The 22190-nt window shown below is 42.9% G+C and overlaps 1 protein-coding gene across 1 annotated transcript in view; it reads left to right on the forward strand.

Annotated features, from left to right (window-relative positions):
* Window positions 1–11116: 11116 nt before the first annotated feature.
* Window positions 11117–22190, forward strand: part of LOC120063965 (5-hydroxytryptamine receptor 2A-like) — a 28058-nt gene continuing 16984 nt past the window's right edge. Inside the window, exon 1 of the mRNA XM_039014275.1 lies at window positions 11117–11579. Coding sequence (XP_038870203.1) covers window positions 11117–11579 — 463 coding nt within the window. The remainder of the gene's footprint in view (window positions 11580–22190) is intronic.

Consider the following 22190-nt stretch of genomic DNA (forward strand, 5'->3'; position numbering starts at 1 on the left):
TGATTTTATATATATATATATATATATATATATATATATATATATATATACACACACACATATATATATATATATACACTAAACAAAAATATAAACGCAACATGCAACAATTTCAAAGATTTTACTAAGTTACAGTTCATATAAAGAAATCAGTCAATGGAAATAAATTATAATCTATGGATTTCACATGATTGGGAATACAGATATGCATCTGTTGGTTATGGATACCTTTAAAAATAGTTATGGGCCTGAATCAGATAACCAGTTAGTATCTGGTGTGACCACCATTTGCCTCATGCAGTGCAACACATCTCCTTTGCATAGAGTTGATTAGGCTGTTGATTATGGCCTATGGACTGTTATCCCACTCCTCTTCAATGGTTGTGCGAAGTTGCTGGATATTGGCGGGAACTGGAACACGTTGATCCAGAGCATCCCAAATATGGGTGACATCTCTGGTGAGTATGCAGGCTATGGAAGAACTGGGACATTTTCAGCTTCCAGGAATTGTGTACAGATCCTTGCATCATGGGGCTGTGCGTTATCAGGAAAATTATTATGCACCGCCCTATGCGACCAATCACTGCCGGGTGTGATACAGCCTGGACTGTAGTAACGCTTCTTGCACTGACATGCAGTGCCTTAGACCGCTGCACTACTCGGGTGATGGTGGCAGATGAATGGCACGACAATGGGCCTCAGGATCTCGTCATGGTATCCCTGTGCATTCAAATTGCCATCGATAAAATGCAATTGTTTGCATTGTCCGTAGCTTATGCCTGCCCATACTATAACCACACCCCACCGGCACCATAGAGCACTTTGTTCACAATGTTGACATCAGCAAACCACTCGCTCACAGGATGCTATCTGCCCGGTACAGTTGAAACCAGGATTCATCCGTGAAGATCACACTACTACAGCATGCCAGTGGCCATCGAAGGTGAGCATTTGCCCACTGAAGTTGGTTATGACGCCGAACTGCAGTCAGGTCAAGACACTGGTGAGGACGACGAGCACGCAGATGAGCTTCCCTGATCTGAATTTCCCAGAAATTCTTCGGTTGTGCAAACCCAGAGTGTCATCAGCTGTCCGAGTAGCTGGTCTCAGAAGATCCCGCAAGTGAAGAAGCCGGATGTGGAAGTCCTGGGATGGCGTGGTTACAAATCAAATCAAACTTTATTTGTCACATGTGGCAAATACAACAGGGGTAGACCTTACCGTGATATAATTACTTACAAGCCCTTAACCAACAATTCAGTTCAAGAAAGATTTAAGAAAATATTTACCAAATAACCTAAAGTAACAAATAATAAAAGGTAACACAATAAAATAACAATAACGAGGGTATATACAGTGGTACCGAGTCAATGTGCGGGGTACAGGTTAGTCGAGGTAATTTGTACAATTGGACATACTGCCAAATTCTCTAAAATGAAGTTGGGGGTTGCCTTTTATTGTCCCCAGGACAAGGTGCACCTGTGTGAAGATCATGCTGTTTAATCAGCTTGTTGATATGCCACACCTGTCAGGTGGATGGATAATGTTGCAAAGGAGAAATAGTCACTAACAGGGATATAAAGAAATGTGAGAAATAAGCTTTTTGTGCATATGGAACATTTCTGGGATCTTTTATTTTAGATCATGAAACATGTGACCAACACTTTACAAGTTGCATTTATGTTTTTGTTCAGTATATATATATATTATTAAACATTTAAAACTGAAATATCACATTTACATAAGTATTCAGACCCTTTAGTCAGGACTTTGTTGAAGCACCTTTGGCAGCGGGTTATAGCCTCGAGTCTTCTTGGGTTGACGCTACAAGCTTGGCACACCTGTATTTGGGGAGTTTCTACCATTCTTATTTACATAAGTATTCAGAACTTTTACTATGAGACTCGAAATTGAGCTCAGGTGCATCCTGTTTCCATTAATAATCCTTGAGATGTCTTTACAACTTGATTGTTGTCCACCTGTGGTAAATTCAATTGATTGGACATGATTTGGAAAGGCACACACCTGTCTGTATAAGATGAAACAAAAACCAAGCCATAAGGTCGAAGGAATTCTCCGTAGATCTCCGAGACAGGATTGTGTCGAGGCACAGATCTGCGGAAGGGTACCAAAACATTTCTGCAGCATTGAAGGTCCCCAAGAATGCGGTGACCTCCATCATTCTTAAATGGTAGAAGTTTGGAACCACCAAGACTCTTCCTAGAGCTAGTCGCCCGGCCGAAATGAGCAATCGGTGGAGAAGGGCCTTGGTCAGGGGGGTGACCAAGAACCCGATGGTCACTCTAACAGAGCTCCAGATTTCCTCTTTGGATATGGGAGAAGCTTCCAGAAGGATAACCATCTATGCAGCACTCCACCAAATCAGGGCTTTATGGTAGAGTGGCCAGACGGAAGCCACTCCTCAGTAAAAGGCACATGACAGCCTGCTTGGAGATTGCCAAAAAGCCTCCTAAAGGACACTCGGACCATGAGAAACAATATTCTCTGGTCTGATGAAACCAAGATTGAAATCTTTGGCCTGAATGCCAAGCTTCACGTCCGTAGGAAACTCTTTAGCCTTCTTCACCTCACTGTCTGTTTGAGTGGATGGACCATTTCATGTTGTCAGTGATGTGCACGCTTTTCACCCTCTCCGCTGTGGCCATGTCGATATGGATGGAAATGCCCCTCTGTAGCATAGCATCTTAGATCAGTGACATCTAGATAACCAGTCAGTTACTGTTGGTTTACAATGTCCATCTATAACTCTTGTGAGATATAGATCAGTCAGCCTTCCAATGGGATGTGATGGATCACAGTGACCTTTGACCTTTACAGGGGTTTAACATCTGTTTGCTTTCCTCCATTCTCATCTCATTGAATTATATCATAGCACAGTCAGTAACTGTTGATTGAGAACAACATGATTTATCTACATAAGTCTTTTAACTGGGTGACCTTTGACTTTTGACATCAGTTTATTTCCTTTTCCTCTCATAGCTATCGATCACTTCTGTATATCCGCACATTATTAATGGTGTAAGCAGATAAAACGAGAGAGGAAGGGTTGAGGGAGGGAGGGAGGGATGACTGTATCTGTCTTTGTGAACAGCGAGGACAGGTTGTTTATCAAGATGAAGTGTTGTGGAGAAGGGAGGGGAGTGTTGATGGAGGACATTGTTTAGGACTACAGTCAGCAACATGAATATTATGGTCTATTGAGCCAATCTCTGTTCTCTCTGTCGTCCACTCAACATTTGTTTTATCTGAGGTAGGCTTCAGTAGGCAAAAAAGGGGAAAATCACTGTCCTTACTTACCAATATTTCTGAGCCACCTGACCTGCCTCCTGAAAGATGAGCCCAAGGACAGAACACCTGTTATGTCTGACATGGGGCTATCATCATGACCTGTAACACATGGGGGAATGCATATTGATTACAGTACCTTGAGCAACATCCTTGTGTCCAGACTTACAGTAAAATACAGTACAGATAGTAGTTTACTATAGTTAATCTTCCATATAATCTGAAATGACACTGATGTAGGACAGTGAGGTAAGGTGTGATGGTAAACGTGGAACTCTCAATCAAGCCCTCTGCCATTAATATGACAATTGGAAGTGGGGTTGGATGACTTCCTCTCTCTAAAAGGCCAGATGAAGGTTAATAAAAACACATTTTGAATATCGAAAAAAAAAGAAGATATTTGCATAATTTCCTGATTGTTAGACTATCTGTCTGTCTGTCTGTCTGTCTGTCTGTCTGTCTGTCTGTCTGTCTGTCTGTCTGTCTGTCTGTCTGTCTGTCTGTCTGTCTGTCTGTCTGTCTGTCTGTCTGTCTGTCTGTCTGTCTGTCTGTCTGTCTGTCTGTCTGTCTGTCTGTCTGTCTGTCTGTCTGTCTGTCTGTCTGTCTGTCTGTCTGTCTGTCTGTCTGTCTGTCTGTCTGTCTGTCTGTCTGTCTGTCTGTCTGTCTGTCTGTCTGTGTGTGTGTGTGTGTGTGTGTGACCTTTGCCGAACAGCAATTGAGAGCATAGCCTGTCTGGCCAGTGTGAAAAATTAAGCTTGGCCTCACATATTCTCCTTTGTCCCATCTGCTGTTTTACCACCTTAGTATTCATTAGCTAGGTGCCAAAAGAGACATTTGCACCGTTCTGAAGACATACAGTATACGTTCACAACCTGTGAGATAATTTAAATTGTAGCTATTACAAATATCTTCGAAACTATATGGAAATGTACATTAAACACGACTACAGAGTAGCCTGACTCATTTGTTTAAAAGTTACATTTCCTTGTGCTGTTTTAAATACTCTCAGACACATTATTCAGTCTCCATTTTAAGAGCCCTTGCGTAGCACAAGAGTCTGATAATTGGTGGTGAAAATGTATTTAGTTTGTATTTCCATTTGTTAATTGCTTTGTTTATTTCATCTGTCTAACATGTAATTCAATCAAACAGTGAGCTGGATCTCATTTCGCTGCCCAATCCAATATCTGATATCTAGATGCCAATCAAATTCATGTGGCTTACGACATGAGGAAGTCACTAAGCCCGGCCCACTTGGACTTTAGATAATACAATTTAGAATATAGAGCGCTTATAAAAATGGCAGAGGGAGGAAAAATAATAAATTCCAATGAGAATAATTTTTGGGTGGATCATAAAAAAGGATTCCATTATTTCACTGGATCACAGTAAATCTCCACGAATGCTTGATTTTATTGGCACTTTTATTAAGCGCTTCGGTCATAAATGAATGGACCTCCCTTGTCTGGGATAAATGATTTGGCCAGGAGGAGTGAAGGAGGAATGAGAGAGCAGTGAGAGAAGAGTGAGAGAGCAGCGAAAGAGGAGTGAGAGAGCAGTAAGAGGAGCGGACTGGTACGATAGGAATCACAGCAAGTGACCCAGCTCAGCGGTAGCAGGGCCAAGCTATAGGATACGTTTGGTTGGGACACTCTCAGCTGTCACCTCTATCAATGGAATTTGTGGCTTACGGTTTCAATATTCCTTCTAGTTGATTCCGTAGTGCACTGTAGCTGACATTGCAATGTTATGATAGACTTCTGTTATGATAGACTTCTGTTATGATAGACTTCTGTTATGATAGACTTCTGTTGGCAAAGACCAGCAGCTGTGTATGAATTGTATGATTTATGATTTATTGTATGATTCCCTGCAGAAGCATTCAATAGTCTTGTTATGTTAACAGTGCTTTGAGTGTGTGTCTGACTGTCAAAGTGGTAATATAGTGAATGTGTCTGTCTGCAACGTTTTACCACTACAGTATGTGTTTGTGTGTGTGGGGATGTGTATGTTCATGTATGTCCGTGTGTGCCTGTGTGTGTTGTCTGGCGTGTGTGTGTAAATGTAGGCAGCTACAGTATCTTTGTCAGGCAGCAGCCTCCGCTCATATCAGGTTTTTTTCAGTGTTAATTCACGCCAACACCGCTACAGTATAGCGCTCTGCTACATGAATTAGCATATAGCTAATTGAAAGGGCAAACAAACTAGCCGAGTCATCTCTGTTATGTGGTGCTGGCTGTAACTTCATAGTATCTACCATGACTCCTACTAATACTATGTGGCAGGTAGCCTAGTGGTTAGAGTATTGGGCCATTAACCGAAAGGTTACTGGTTCAAATTCCTGAGCAGACAAGGGGAAAATCAGTCAATATACCTTTGAGCAAGGCATTTAACCCCAATTTGTTCCAGGGGTGCTGTACTACTATGACTGACCCTGTAAAACAACACATTTCACTGCTCTGATGTGTTGATACAACATTGTATTTATTCACTACTCCACTAATGAGGGAGATCATAAATCTCCAGTACAGTGACAGGAGAAGACATATCACCTCACTATCTTATGATGAATGCACTAACTGTACATCACTCTGGATAAATGACAAATGTAAAAATGGGAAGGAATCTACTTAAGACACATGAAACACTAACATACAAAACAGAAACACCTTTCAACCCCACACTGGCTTACGTAAATAATGTTCCCATTAGATACACAGATTCTGTATAATGCTTGCTTTCAGGTTCAACACACGTACAGTCAGCCAAAGACACATCTGTTCTCTCTCTCTCTCTCTTCCTTTTTTGGCTCATTCAATCATTTATCTCTATCATCCTAATCCCATTTTATCCTGGCATTACCACTATCTCTTTCATGACTCAAGCTCATGTGGTTGGCAGCAGAGAAATGTTTGTGTTCCTTGTCCCTGTCTGCCTGCATGCGTGCATACATGTATGTATGCTAGAGTATGTATCTAAATATGTTATGTTTGTGTTTATGTGTCACATCAAATCAAATGTTATTGGTCACATACACGTGTTCAGCAGATGTTATTGTGGGTGTAGCGAAATGCTTGTGTTTCTAGCTCCAACAGTGCAGTAATATCTAACAAGTAATATCTAACAATTTTATAACAATACACACAATACACACAAATCTAAAGTAAAAGAATGGAATTAAGAATATATAAATATTTGGACGAGCAACGTCAGAGCGGCACAGACTAAGATACAGTAGAAGAGAATAGAATACAGAATATACATATGAGATGAGTAATGCAAAATATGTAAACAGTATTAAAGTTACTAGTGTTCCATTATTAAAGAGGCCAGTGATACAGTTGAAGTCACACGTTTGCATACTCCTTAGCTAAATACATTTAAACTCAGTTTTTCACAATTTAATCCTAGTAAAAATGCCATGTCTTAGGTCAGTTAGGATCACCACTTTATTTTAAATATGTGAAATGTCAGAATAATAGTAGAGAGAATGATTTATTTCAGCTTTTATTTCTTTCATCACATTCCCAGTGGGTCAGAAGTTTACATACACTCAAATAGTATTTGGTAGCATTGCCTTTAAAATTGTTTAACTTGGGTCAAACGTTTCGGGTAGCCTCCCACAAGCTTCCCACAATAAGTTGGCTGAATTTTGGCCCATTCCTCCTGACAGAGCTGATGTAACTGAGTCAGGTTTGTAGGCCTCCTTGCTCGCACACGCTTTTTCAGTTCTGCCCACACATTTTCTGTGGGATTGAGCTCAGGGCTTTGTGATGGCCACTCCAATACCTTGACTTTGTTGTCCTTAAGCCATTTTGCCACAACTTTGGAAGTCTGCTTGGGGTCATTGTCCATTTGGAAGACCCATTTGCGACCAAGCGTTAACTTCCTGACTGATGTCTTGAGATGTTGCTTTAATATATCCACATAATTGTCCTCCCTCATGATGCCATCTATTTTGTGAAGTGCACCAGTCCTTCCTGCAGCAAAGCACCCCCGTAATCAGACCAGAGGACATTTCTCCAAAGTACAATCTTTGTCCCCATGTGCAGTTGCAAACCGTAGTCTGGCTTTTTTTATGGCGGTTTTGGAGCAGCGGCTTCTTCCTTGCTGAGCGGCCTTTCAGGTTATGTCGATATATGACTCGTTTTACTGTGGATATAGATAATTTTGTACCTGTTCCTCCAGCATCTTCACAAGGTCCTTTGCTGTTCTTCTGGGATTGATTTGCACTTTTCACACCAAAGTACGTTCATCTCTAGAAGACAGAATGCGTCTCCTTCCTGAGCGGTATGATGGCTGTGTGGTCCCATGGTGTTTATACTTGCGTACTATTGTTTGTACAGATGAACGTGGTACCTTCAGGCATTTGGAAATTGCTCAAAGGATGAACCAGACTTGTGGAGGTCTACAATTGTTTTTCGGAGGTCTTGGCTGATTTCTTTTGATTTTGCCACGATGTCATGCAAAGAGGCACTGAGTTTGAAGTTAGGCCTTGAAATACATCCACAGGTACACCTCCAATTGACTCAAATTATGTCAATTAGCCTATCAGAAGCTTCTAAAGCTATGACATCATTTTCTGGAATTTTCAAAGCTGTTTAAAGGCACAGTCAACTTAGTGGATGTTAACTTCTGACCCACTGGAATTGTGATACAGTGAATTATAAGTTAAATAATCTGTCTGTAAACAATTGTTGGAAAATTGACTTGTATCGTGTACGAAGTAGATGTCCTAACCGACTTGCCAAAACTATAGTTTGTTAACAAGCTATTTGTGGAGTGGTTGAAGAACGAGTTTTAATGACTCCAACCTAAGTGTATGTAAACGTCTGACTTCAACTGTATATAGGGCAGCAGCCTCTAATGTGCTAGTGATGGCTATTTAACAGCCTCATGTCCTTGAGATAGAAGCTGGTTTTCAGTGTCTCGGTCCCAGCATTGATGCACCTGTACTGACCTCACCTTCTGGATGACAGTCTTGGAGGGCAGGTAGTTTGCCCCCGGTGATGCGTTGGGCAGACTGTACCACCCTCTGGAGAGCCCTGCAGTTGCGAGCGGTGCAGTTGCCGTACCAGGCGGTGATACAGCCCGACAGGATGATCTCAATTGTGCATCTGTAAAAGTTAGTCAGGGTTTTAGGTGCCAAGCTAAATTTCTTCAGCCTCCTGAGGTTGAAGAGGCGTTGTTGCGCCTTCATCACAACACTGTCTGTGTGGGTGTACCATTTCAGTTTGTCAGTGATGTGTACGCCGAGGAACTTGAAGCTTTCCTCTGCGGTCACCTTCTCCTCTGCGGTCCTGTCGATGTGGATAGGGGGGTGCTCCCTCTGCTCTTTCCTGAAGTCCACAATCAGCCCCTTTGTTTTGTTGATGTTGGGTGAGAGGTTATTTTCGTAGCACCACACTCCCAGGGCCCTCACCTCCTCCCTGTAGGCTGTCTCGTCATTGTTGGTAATCAGGCCTTCTACTGTTATGTCAGTCTGCAAACTTGATGATTGAGTTGGAGGCGTGCGTGGCCACGCAGTCATATGTGAACAGGGAGTACAGGAGGGAGCTGAGCAACACACCCTTGTGGGGCCCAAGTGTTGAGGATCAGCGACGTGGAGGTGTTGTTTCCTACCTTCATCACCTGGGGGCGGCCCGTCAGGAAGTCCAGGACCCAGTTGTGTGTTAGTACTTTATGTCCTCCTACATGTTTCTGCTTAAGCAAGTGTGTGAAAGCCCCCAGAGTGGGGGGAAAGAGGTGGTCCTTCGGTGTGTTCAGCAGGGGGGTTTATTGTGCTCAGACTGGTCCTTCGGTGTGTACAGCAGGGGGGTTTATTGTGCTCAGACTGGTCCTTCGGTGTGTACAGCAGGGGGGTTTATTGTGCTCAGACTGGTCCTTCGGTGTGTTCAGCAGGGGGGTTTATTGTGCTCAGACTGGTCCTTCGGTGTGTTCAGCAGGGGGGTTTATTGTGCTCAGACTGGTCCTTCGGTGTGTTCAGCAGGGGGGTTTATTGTGCTCAGACTGGTCCTTCGGTGTGTTCAGCAGGGGGGTTTATTGTGCTCAGACTGGTCCTCCGGTGTGTACAGCAGGGGGGTTTATTGTGCTCAGACTGGTCCTCCGGTGTGTACAGCAGGGGGGTTTATTGTGCTCAGACTGGTCCTCCGGTGTGTACAGCAGGGGGGTTTATTGTGCTCAGACTGGTCCTTCGGTGTGTACAGCAGGGGGGTTTATTGTGCTCAGACTGGTCCTTCGGTGTGTTCAGCAGGGGGGTTTATTGTGCTCAGACTGGTCCTTCGGTGTGTTCAGCAGGGGGGTTTATTGTGCTCAGACTGGTCCTCCGGTGTGTACAGCAGGGGGGTTTATTGTGCTCAGACTGGTCCTCCGGTGTGTACAGCAGGGGGGTTTATTGTGCTCAGACTGGTCCTCCGGTGTGTACAGCAGGGGGGTTTATTGTGCTCAGACTGGTCCTCCGGTGTGTACAGCAGGGGGGTTTATTGTGCTCAGACAGCACTCAGAAGGACCCCTGTATGCACACTATGCTCCCTGGATTCAGCTTATTTATCAATTCAAAGCAGTACTTTTATGAGCTCTCACATAACTTCTAATGCTACTGTGTGTACATGGAAGACCTACAGTGAACTGGACTGTGTCAAGAGTGAGAGAGAGAGGGGGAGAGAGAGAAAGAGAGCACGCAAATTGAGTGAAAGAGGGGAGGGGCAGTGAAAGAGGGGAGGGGAGGGGCAGTGAAAGAGGGAGTGAGAGAGAGAGTGTGAAACAGGGAGGGAGAGAAAGGTGGATGGAGACAGGAACAGAACACAAAGTGTGTGAGAGAGCGAGAGAGAGCAAGAGAGAGTGAGAATGTGAGGCACGGAGAGCATATGTGAGTGCCTGTGAGAAAGCAGAAACAGCACACAGTGGAATACTGCTCAGTAACTGACGGCTGAAGTGGGAACTTCCTAATAATCAGGGGACCTGGAGAACCTGTCACTTGTCAAATAGGAAAGAAAGCAATGTAGGCTCTGTTGAGGCTGGATTAAAGGGCTAAAGGAATAAGGAAGAAAAAAAGAAAAAATGGAAGAAAAGTAGAGGAATGTTTTTAGGGTGACTGTTTTTCCCAAACTAGGATTTTCCATCCATCACATCTGGCAAAACTCGTCTCCCTCCCAGCTCAGAGAACGGACCTGGCTGGAAGTGTGTGTGTGTGTGTGCGTATATGTGTGTGAATGTGTGTGTGTGTGACTGAGAAAGAGAGAGATAGTGTGTGTGACACCTGTCGTCACTCATCATGCTTCTGAATCATTTCCATAGCACTCACACACAGCTGTAAACCCTAGCAGGAGCAGCAAAGACACCTGAGGATTATCTGACACACACACGCACATCTCATGTCTAAACTTCTCCATCGCTAAGATGACGTAAGGATTTAACCGAGCAAACGGTGCCATCTGACAGCGTGGATACCTTTCTCACCAAACTGGCATGCTAGAGTTGAGCACATTCTAATGATTCTACTTTCCTGAATCCAAATGGATTCAACCTCTGATCAACAGGTGATAATGTGGACCTGAGAAAAGGAATGAATGTGAGAAATAGAGCTTAGGGTAATTGCTCTCTGGTTTGGGATACTTGCAACAGAGCGAAAGTCATAGACCTCTATTGTTCTGTGGCGTTTTTTGACACGTTGCTCTGAGCACGATGGTGGAGACCATGTGGAGACTTTTAAGGACCCGACACATCCCTTTTGCTCCTCTCTTGTAAGAGACCTGTAGGAGTAAGTGTGTTGTTGTAAGTAAAGTGCTGGAGGTGTATGGGAACTGACATAATGAACCTGCACGGGAACGTATCGGAGTTGATCTCATCTGCTGTCAAAGCTGTAACTATTCCGCCCTTTAACCCTGAACCTTGGCTTCCCGGGTCAGAGGGACTTCTGGGAAATGGAGGCAGGAATTTTTCAAACGGGTGTAACAGGAATGAAGACGCCGATGTGAATTACTTTCCATCAGGCAACTGGACTCATGGCGTCAGGGGTTACAGTGAGGAAGGGAGGATCCTGGCATCATCGCTGTGTGCAACGGGGATGATGGCAGTGGACAAGAACTGGGCAGCGTTGCTGATCCTGGCGGTCATCGCCGTTACGGTGACGGGTAACATCCTGGTTATCATGGCTGTGTCTCTGGAGAAGAAGCTCCAGAATGCCACCAACTATTTCCTGATGTCGCTGGCCGTCGCTGACATGCTTCTGGGCATCCTGGTTATGCCCGTCTCCATGGTCACCATTCTCTATGGTGAGTGAGTTCCAGCTCAAGTTCAAAAACGTAATTGTCCCATCGTTTGATTAACAATGTATATCTGTCTTTGGCTTGCAGACAAACAGGCTCAGACACAGCATGCAGACATACGGGCTCAGACAAAGCATGCAGACATACGGGCTCAGACACAGCATGCAGACATAGGGGCTCAGACAAAGCATGCAGACATAGGGGCTCAGGCACAGCATGCAGACATACGGGCTCAGACACAGCATGCAGACATAGGGGCTCAGACACAGCATGCAGACATACGGGCTCAGACACAGCATGCAGACATACGGGCTCAGACACAGCATGCAGACATACGGGCTCAGACACAGCATGCAGACATAGGGGCTCAGACACAGCATGCAGACATACGGGCTCAGACACAGCATGCAGACATAGGGGCTCAGACACAGCATGCAGACATACGGGCTCAGACACAGCATGCAGACATACGGGCTCAGACACAGCATGCAGACATACGGGCTCAGACACAGAATGCAGACATACGGGCTCAGACAAAGCATGCAGACATACGGGCTCAGACACAGCATGCAGACATACGGGCTCAGACACAGCATGCAGACATACATAGTTGGAAAATGACATTTCTTTATGCAGATTTTTGAATATTCGGATGAAAATATGTCGCCAATTGGATGGAAACCTAGCTACAGCTCTAGTTTCTTGGTTTTGCTTAGATCATGAGATGGAGAACATGCAGCCTTCTGACAACTGCTGAACTAGGGGAAGATGTGTTTCATATAATCCCCTTATCCTCAGACCTTCACTCTTTAGACTGTCTTTATGAGAGGAAGATTGCCCCCTTGGAAAAAATTGAACTAATCCCCTGGGTGATGGACTAGAGACATGTAAAGAGAGAGAGGGAGAGAGAGAGAGCAGAATAGAAAGAGAAGAAGAGAAAGAGACAGATACAGTCAGCAGAGAGAGAGGGGAGAGAGAGACACACAGACAGAGACAGAGACAAAGAGAGAGAAAGAGAGAGTGCGAGGGGGGGGGGGGGGGGGACTGTGTGTAGCGTTTGTTTGGCTAGGGTTAGAAACTTGGTTTGTGCTCAGCTATTTAGCCAGACACGGGTAGAGTTCATGTCAATCCAGCAGCAGCAAAACAAGAGTCAGCTGGCATGAGAATGAGCCTCAGCAGCTTCCTCTCAGACACGACCACACACAGAACAAAACAAAGCCATGTCATTATCTGCTGTCAGAGAACCAGATGTGTGATAGCAGGGCAACAGGTCATTCACAGACGGAGAGAGACAAGCGGAGGAAAATAAACAAGTGGTTTCGAGAGGCGAAAAACAAGCGATGGGAATGACAGAGTTCCTGATGCTTCAATCAAGGGAGGGACTGGGAGAGAAACATCAGAGAGAGAGGCAGAGAGAAGAGAGGGAAGAGACAGGGGGATGAGAGGGACGAGACAACAGCCTTGTTTATACCTGGTGCTAACATAGCGGGAGAGGTTGTTGTCCTGGCACCACACTGCCAGTTCTGACCCCCTCCCTATAGGCTGTCTCATCGTTGTCGGTGATCAGGCCTACCACTGTTGTGTCGTCAGCAAACTTAATGATGGTGTTGGAGTCGTGTTTGGCCATGCAGTCATGGGTGAACAGGGAGTACAGGATTAGACTAAGTACACACCCCTGAGGGGCCCCCGTGTTGAGGATCAGTGTGGCAGACGTGTTGTTGCCTACTCTTACCACCTGGGGGCGGCCCGTCAGGAAGTCCAGGATTCAGTTGCAGAGGGATGTGTTTAGTCCCAGGGTCCTTAGCTTAGTGGGCACTATGGTGTTGAACGCTGAGCTGTAGTCAATGGACAGCATTCTCACATAGGTGTTCCTTTTGTCCAGGTGGGAAAGAGCAGTTTGGAGTGCGATTGAGATTTCGTCATCTGTGGATCTGTTGGGGCGGTATGTGAATTGGTGTGGGTCTAGGGTATCCAGGAGGATGCTGTTGATGTGAGCCATGACCAGCCTTTCAAAGCACTTCATGGCTACCGATGTGAGTGCTCCGGGGCGGTAATCATTTAGGCAGGTGACCTTCGCTTCCTTGGGAACAAGGACTATTGTGGTCTGCTTGAAACATGTAGGTATTACAGACTCGGTCAGGGAGAGGTTGAAAATGTCAGTGAAGACACTTGCCAGTTGTTCCGCGTATGCTTTGAGTACACATCCTGGTAATCCGTCTGGCCCCGCGGCTTTGTGAATGTTGACCTGTTTAAAGGTCTTGCTCACATCGGCTACCGAGAGCATTATCACACAATCATCCAGAACAGCTGGTGCTCTCGTGCATGCTTCAGTGTTGCTTGCCTCGAAGCGACTTGTAAGATATCCAGACACAATGCATGCCTGACTACCTCCTGAGGTTGTCTACACCCATCTAAAAATGTGGACACACATTTGTCCTCATCTTGTCAGAATGTGGACAAGATCAGGACATATTAAGGACATATTATGCATGTTAGAACCAGGTAAAAAGGAGAGGAGCAAGAAAGGGTGAAGAGGAAATTGAGTGTTTAGGTATGTGATAGGGGGGCAGTTTGAAAAAAGATTTAGTAAACGGACAGACCCTTTTAATCACGTGATTTTATGTGAAGTTAATGTGATAACATGTGCAATGTGATAACATGAAACTACACATGTGGAAACATGATCTCATGTGATATAAATGTGACAACATGGAGATGCAAAATTTTACGATGTGATCCCATGAAACTATACGTGTCAAAATGTTTGCACATGTGAAGACCCAGGTGTCAAAATGTAATTGAAAATATCTTACCTTAAAAGGCATAATTGGCATTAATTCAATTTAAACAGTCATGGTCCCCTGCAGGTTTTATCTTGTTCCCGGTTTGTTCCAGAAATGTTCAAAAGAACATTTTTAGAACGTTCTTAGAACATTGTGTCATGGTTTCCTTGAGGTTTTTGTCTAGTTGCGGTGAAAATGCAGTAAATCTACAAGAAGCTCTACAAGAAGTGTTCATGGACAGTATGTTAGGGTACAGTGTTGTTCCCTAGGGTAAAAAAAAGTCACAGGTACACATACACTATATATACAAAAGTATGTGGACACCCCTTCAAATGAGTGGATCCGGCTGTGAAATCAAGTACACAACATGCAATCTCCATAGACAAACATTGGCAATAGAATGGCGTTACTGAAGAGCTCAGTGACTTTCAATGTGGCACCGTCATAGGATGCCACCTTTCCAACAAGTCAGTTTGTCAAATTTCTGCCCTGCTAGAGCTGCCCCGTTCAACTGTAAGTGCTGTTATTGTGAAGTGGAAACGTCTAGGAGCAACAACGGCTCAGCCATGAAGTGGTAGGCCACACAAGCTCACAGAACGGGACCGCCGAGTGCTGAAGCACGTAAAAATCATCTGTCTTCGGTTGCAACACTCACTACCGAGTTCCAAACTGCCTCTGGAAGCAACGTCAGCACAAGAACTGTTCCTCGAGAGCTTTATGAAATGGGTTTCCTTGGCCGAGCAGCCGCACACAAGCCTAAGATCACCTTGCACAATGCCAAGCGTCGGCTGGAGTGGTGTAAATCTTGCTGCCATTGGACTCTGGAGCAGTGGAAACACGTTCTCTGGAGTGATGAATCATGCTTCACCATCTGGCAGTCCGACTGAGGTTCATACAGAAATGTTTTTCGAGAGTGGTGTGGAAAAACTTGACTGGCCTGCAAAAAGCCCTGACCTCAACCCCACTGAACATCTTTGGAATGAATTAGAACACTTACTGCGAGCCAGGCCTAATTGCCTAACATCAGTGTCCGACCTCACTAATGCTCTTGTGGTTGAATGGAAGCAAGTCCCTGCAGCAAAGTTCCAACATCTAGTGGAAAGGCTTCCCAGAAGAGTGGAGGCTGTTATAGCAGTAAAGGGGGGACCAACTTCATATTAATGCCCATGATTTTGGAATTAGATGTTCGACGAGCAGGTGTCCTCATACTTTTGGTCATGTAGCGTATGAACTCACATGGTACAGTTCGGTACCTTGCAGGTATAATGTGACATTTTCTACGCAATTTTTGTAATATAAGGTACGATCATCCCAGCGCGTTGATGGTTGAGGGCAATGTACACCCATCAGTGAAAGTGTTATAGCAGTTTAAGTGTTTGATGCTTATGCCGATGTAAGTCAAGCACCTCTTTTGACACTGTCTGTTCTGCAAACTTTGTAAGAGAATGTGTCAGTAATGAGTTGCACTGTAAAGAGGTTATTGTGCTTTTTCCAGTAACTCAATGGCAACTTGTTACCAGTGTGAATTTGTAATTTCTTAACTGAAAACAATTTGTCAGTAAGTTATTGTAAAATTCACAATAACTTACTGTCAAAATGTTGCCAGTAACCTACAGGCAACTTGCTGCCACTAGCAATACATGCCAGTAACTTACTGTGGCTTCACTGACTCTTCTGTTGATAACATGCAACGTTACTTGCTGATTGGCAGCAGTCCCTGAAAACACATCCAGCCCAAAGTGTGTGGTTTAAAAAATACTTAGTAGTCACTAAAAGTTCCGGATTATGTGTTTAAAGCCTGACATAGCTGCATGTGATACCAAAGAGCCTTACCATATTTCATTTATAGCAAGTCAGCATGTCATTGTACTCACTTCCCATCTACACCATCAGGTCAGTGAGTGTGACAGATTAACTACAGTAAATAACTGTGAATATTACAATAACCCACTTGCAGCTAGTTGAAAGAAAGTTATTGAAAATTAAACATGAACTTTATGTGAACCAGCTGAAATTAAGCCACTGGAAAATGCACAGTAAGCTCATAACAGAGAAGCATGTGATACTCAAAAGATTTACATAGATTGTAGCACTGACCTTGACAAAAGAGGTGCCCATGTTCTTCAACATTACAATAAATCCCTTAATGGTACAAGATTTCTATTGACGGTTGGCACAAATACAACATATTTTAGACCATTCCCCGAAATATGCTAATGAATCCCCACCAATACATTGCTCCCACCTACATTTCAAATTGCACTAATGATTGTACCTTATATTGAATATATTGGGTAGACAAACGTACCACTATACTAGATTATCCTCACAGTCACATGAACCCTAAAAGATACTGACCAGTATGATGTGAGTTCCTATGTTCCTATGACCTTTTTGTACACCAGGGAGCAACATTGTACCGTAACCGTACTCTTATTTTTGAGAGAATGTGGACATACAGTGCCAGTCAAAAGTTTGGACACACCTACTCATTCAAGGGTTTTTCTTTATTTTTACTATTTTCTACATTGTGGAATAATAGTGAAGACATCAAAACTATGAAATAACAATAATATGGAATCATGTAGTAACCAAAAAAGGGTTAAACAAATCAAAATATATTTTATATTTGAGATTCTTCAAAGTAGCCAGCCTTGATGACAGCTTTGCACACTCTTGGCATTCTCCCAACCAGCTTCACCTGGAATGCTTTTCCAACATGCTTGAAGGAGTTCCCACAATTGCTGAGCACTTGTTGGCTGCTTTGCCTTCACTCTGCAGTTCAACTCATCCCAAACCATCTCAATTGGGTTGACTGGTACTGTATGTTCTTGGTAAAAAAAATAATTAAACATTTAAATGTACCTGGTGACCCTGCTGAGACATTAAAGGGATAATGCGGGATTTTGGCAACGAGGCCCTTTATCTACTTGCCCCGAGTCAGATGAACTTGTGGATGAACTTTTTATGTCTCTGTGTCTAGTATGAAGGAAGTTAGAGTTAGTTTTGCGAGCCCATGCTAGCATTAGCACAATGACTAGATGTCTATGGGTATCTGCTAGTATCTGCTGACATTGGGGAAGTAGATAAAAGGCCTCCTTGCCTAAATCCCGAAGTATCCCTTTAATGCACTCCAGACCAAAATGTTGCAAGTTCAAATCCCCAGAGCATTTATGCACACTTAACGTCAAGTGTCCCTGAGCACTGCTACTTAATCACACAATTATTGACTTGATTCTGTGCACCTTTTAACAGTGCAGAAATGTATTCTTTCCAATAAATTTGTGGCAGATCTCTGTCATGGACACAGACCTGGTGGTATAGCAACAAAAAAAATCAGGTTGCTGGCATCTCCCTTACAGAAAAAAACACATAATTTTACATGTGGAAAATCATTGGAAAATGTGTTTTTGGAACACTTAACATGTGGCATTTCAAATGTGAAAACATGTGCTTTTGGAACATATCACGTGACATTTCACATGTGAAATCATGTGTTTTTGGAACACTTCATATGTGACATTTCACGTGAAAACGTGATCACATGAAATTCATGTTTTTTCCCTAAAAGGCTCTGCATGGTCAATCCCCCGCAGAAGTCAGAGCAAACATACTTTTTGTGCTTCGCGGAGCAGTGCTGTTGTGAAGGAACTTGCCAAGGAAATTAGTTTCTGTTTATACAGGACTTCCAGCCCCCACCTACCATCAACCAATAATGTCAATGCGGAGCTATACGGAGCCCTCCGCATTGTTACAGAATGTGAAAGGTTTACAGCGATGCGGTACGGAGCTTGATTTGGCCTCTGCATGCCTCCTGAGGCTCCACAATTCTGTTACACCCTCCATACAAAGCCTCTGACCACATTTTCAGATCAAGCATAAACTGGCTGAGTGAGGAATGTTAGGATTTTTCAAAGATGTTCTCAAGACATTTGTTTTACCAGTCATCAGGACATCACATGATGGTCCCAGATGGTCCCAAGCCATTTATAAGTAAAGTAATTGTATGGTTGTTTTAAAGTAAGTGGTACACTGTTCAGCTAAAATATGACCTAGTCTGAGAATTGAACTCACAATCACTGGATTTCAGGTGCACTGATCTGTCTGCTGCACCACAAAGCCTGTTATATTCCCCTACACCTTTCTTACCTATAATACATCTCTGCACATAGCAGAAGTGTGCCATCTGCAGTCTGAACTTCTGTTTTATATAGTTATAAATTCATCTGACTACTCTCATCATTGATTTAATTGACTTATTTCAGCAATTTGAGAGTTTTCTGTATAGTTGTCTGATGTTGGTGGGGCATATTATGTTTCAATGCTACTCCAGAATCACTATGATAAATATAATCGTTTTTCTTGAGTATACTTTTAACAAAGCTGAGATTTACTTTGAAGTCAAAAGTGTAAGAACACAGGTTAAATCAGTTGTTGACACAAGTGAAGGCGTAGCAGAAAGATTGGAATGCACGTTAAATAATAATTACTGTATAAATAAACATACGCAATGTAGTCATGTGAGTCAAATATGTAAGTTAAAAGCACTGTGTGCGTATCATAACAACTCATTTTTGCTGATTTCACATGTGAAACATCATGTGGTTTTTCTGTAAGGGGAGAAAGAGAAAAGGAGGATTAGATTAGAGCTTTTCTTGCTTATCCTCCCACTGTTATTTATACATAACTAGTAGTTTCACATTCTACCTACTGGAGCCCACCAGCGGTTTACTGTGTAAATGCAGCAGTTAGAGGTGATGGATTGGGGATGTATTTATTTACACTGCTGTGTGTTGATTTATGGAGCCTCTGACTGCTTCCAGTCCTCTTGTAACTAGTTCTAGAACCCTGTTTACACCAATGTCAAGACCAGGAATAGGGACATCAACCATGACATATTGTACACACACACACACACACACACACACACACACACACACACACACACACACACACACACACACACACACACACACACACACACACACACACACACACACAAGACCTGGGATAACTATATTTTTTATCTATGCTTTGTTGAAAGTAACACTTTTTCTGGGGGAACAAATACTCACTTTGTAGGTAACTACAACTATTTGAATAGAGATCCCCAAAAATCACTACTTTAATAACTATTTGAATACAGATTTCAGAAATAAACTACTTTTTAAAACTATTTGAATACAGATATGTGAAAGCAACTACTTAAAAAAATATATTTGAATACAAATCTCAGGTAGTGACTACTTTTCTGAAACTAATGGATTGGATGCATTCAACTAATGGAACTGGAACTGCATGTTGACTATAGAAATAGCATGAATACTTTTCCAATATATTTGGCAGTCATTTTTTATCTACACAATACATTTCTATCTGAGCATTCTGCAAATGCAAATTCTCCGGTGTTAAAAATGAACACAGAGTGTTAAATTGACACTGAACGTGTTGAGTCTGTGGACCTATACAGACACTGGAACAGTGTTAAATTAACAGTGCTTAGTGTAAAGCATTATTTAAATATTTCCCGGAGTGCCTTGCCTTTGAGTAAATTGTAGAGTTACCACTCATGACTGTATTTGTTAGTTACAGAGACATGGTTTTTGCATTCATCCATTTTTGGTCCTGTTGAGTTCACCAAGTGGAAAGGAAAGGCTGATACCTAGTCAGTTGTGCAACTGAATGCATTCAACTGAAATGTGTCTTCTGCATTTAACCCAACCCCTCTGAATCAGAGAGGTGTGGGGGGCTGCCTTAATTGACATCCACGTCTTCGGTGCCTGTGAGCTCCTAAGTTAATATATTATCATACAAAAAAACAATTCAAATATATATTTTTTTAATGATAACATATTTGCTTAGGATGTCACTTGGTGAAGTCCATAGGACTGAAAATTGATGAATGCAGACAAAACAGAAGCTTATTCTACATTAAATAAAACATATTATTTGAACAACAGTGCAGAAAGTGGGGTTTCACAATTTAAAAAAATGAAATTATGTCTTGACCATCACCGATATCATGTCTGTCGCCTAATTAGCATCCCAGATTTAACGAGGCGGAAGATGAGTTCATAATTTCCTTTTAAATGGGGGCTTAGGTGGTGAGCTGCAGTAACTGAAATCATGAAATGCCAACACCCCCACAAACCTCCCTTCAACAGACAAAATGATAAGCTTACACAGAAGACTAGACACACACACACTCACGAGTGATCGCAAGGAGACACACAACTGCACACACACACACCAACACACACGCAAGCATGGACACACACACACACAATTAGCACCTGTTTCAAGAACTCTGTCTGTCAGATAGTTCCTTGCCCTTCAACAGCTCTTTCTATCTCTCTCATAAATTATAGTGGCAGTTTGCTGTTTAATTAGATTTGTGAGTTAAAAAGGCAAAACATGGATGGAGTTCATCTTAATTATAAGTTTCCCTCTTTTTCCTTATTCATACCCTGCTGTCATACAACCCTACCCCCAGTGTTTCTAACCTGAGTTCCCCTGATGACAAGACTGTGTGATGTTTTCTCTGCATGTGACAAAGCATGAATTTACTCTCTCCTGCTTCTGTGGATAAAGCCTTTGATATCAGCCTCGTCACCAGATGACTTTACACTTCCTTAAGCCCCCTATCTTCCCCTGCAAAGTCTGTTTCCAGCTGTGAAGACAGGGCTCAGTAACCTCAAAGTCAGAGCAACAAGCCTAGATCAGACCAGAGAAATTATCCCAGAGGACCAGATCATTATCATTCAACTGGGATATATACTGTACATGATACATGTACATCAGAGATAAGAGGAGTTTAGATTACTGTGTCTGTCCATTAAGCAGCAGGAGGACAGTGGACACTCTTCATGTTCCAAACGTGGAAGTAAACCTTTTTACCATGCTAGGGGTCTGCCTGTGATATATACTAAACAAAAATATAAACGCAACCTGCAACCATTTTCAAAGGAAATCAGTCAATGGAAATACATTCATTAGGCCCTAATCTATGGATTTCACATGACTGGGAATACAGATATGCATCTGTTGGTCACAGATACCTTAAAAAAAAGGTAGGGGAGTGGATCAGAAAACCAGTCTGTATCTGGTGTGACCACCATTTGCCTCATGCAGCGCGACAAATCTCCTTTGCATAGAGTTGATCAGGCTGTTGATTGTGGCCTGTGGAATGTTGTCCCACTCCTCTTCAATGGCTGTGCGAAGTTGCTGGATATTGTCTGGAACTGGAACACACGATAATCTGGAGCATCCCAAACATACTCAATGGGTGCCATGTCTGGTGAGTATGCAGGCCACTGGGACATTTTCAGCTTCCAGGAATTGTGTACAGATCCTTGCGACATGGGGCCGTGCATTATCATTTTGAAACATGAGATGGTGGCGGATGAATGGTACGACAATGGGCCTCAGGATCTCAACACGGTATCTCTGTATTTTCAAATTGCTATCGATAAAATGTACACTTTACATGTTGCGTTTATATTTTTGTTCAGTGGATATAATCAGAGTTAGTTACATATACTGAACTGTCGATGAAGATCATAAAAGAAAATGTCTGATACAAGGTGTGGGAAGAGATATCAGACCTCATGTTCATGATGTAGAGTTGAAGTCTGAAGTTTACATACACCTTAGCCAAATACATTTAAACTCAGTTTTTTACAATTCCTGACATTTAATCCTAGTAAAAAGTCCCTGTCTTAGGTCAGTTAGGATCACCATTTTAAGACTGTGAAATGTCAGAATAATGCTAGAGAAAATTATTTCTTTCAGATTTTATTTCTTTCATCACATTCCCAGTGGGAAATTTACATAC

This window comes from Salvelinus namaycush, chromosome 19 (assembly GCF_016432855.1).
Source record: "Salvelinus namaycush isolate Seneca chromosome 19, SaNama_1.0, whole genome shotgun sequence".
In the NCBI taxonomy this organism is placed as follows: Eukaryota; Metazoa; Chordata; class Actinopteri; order Salmoniformes; family Salmonidae; genus Salvelinus; species Salvelinus namaycush.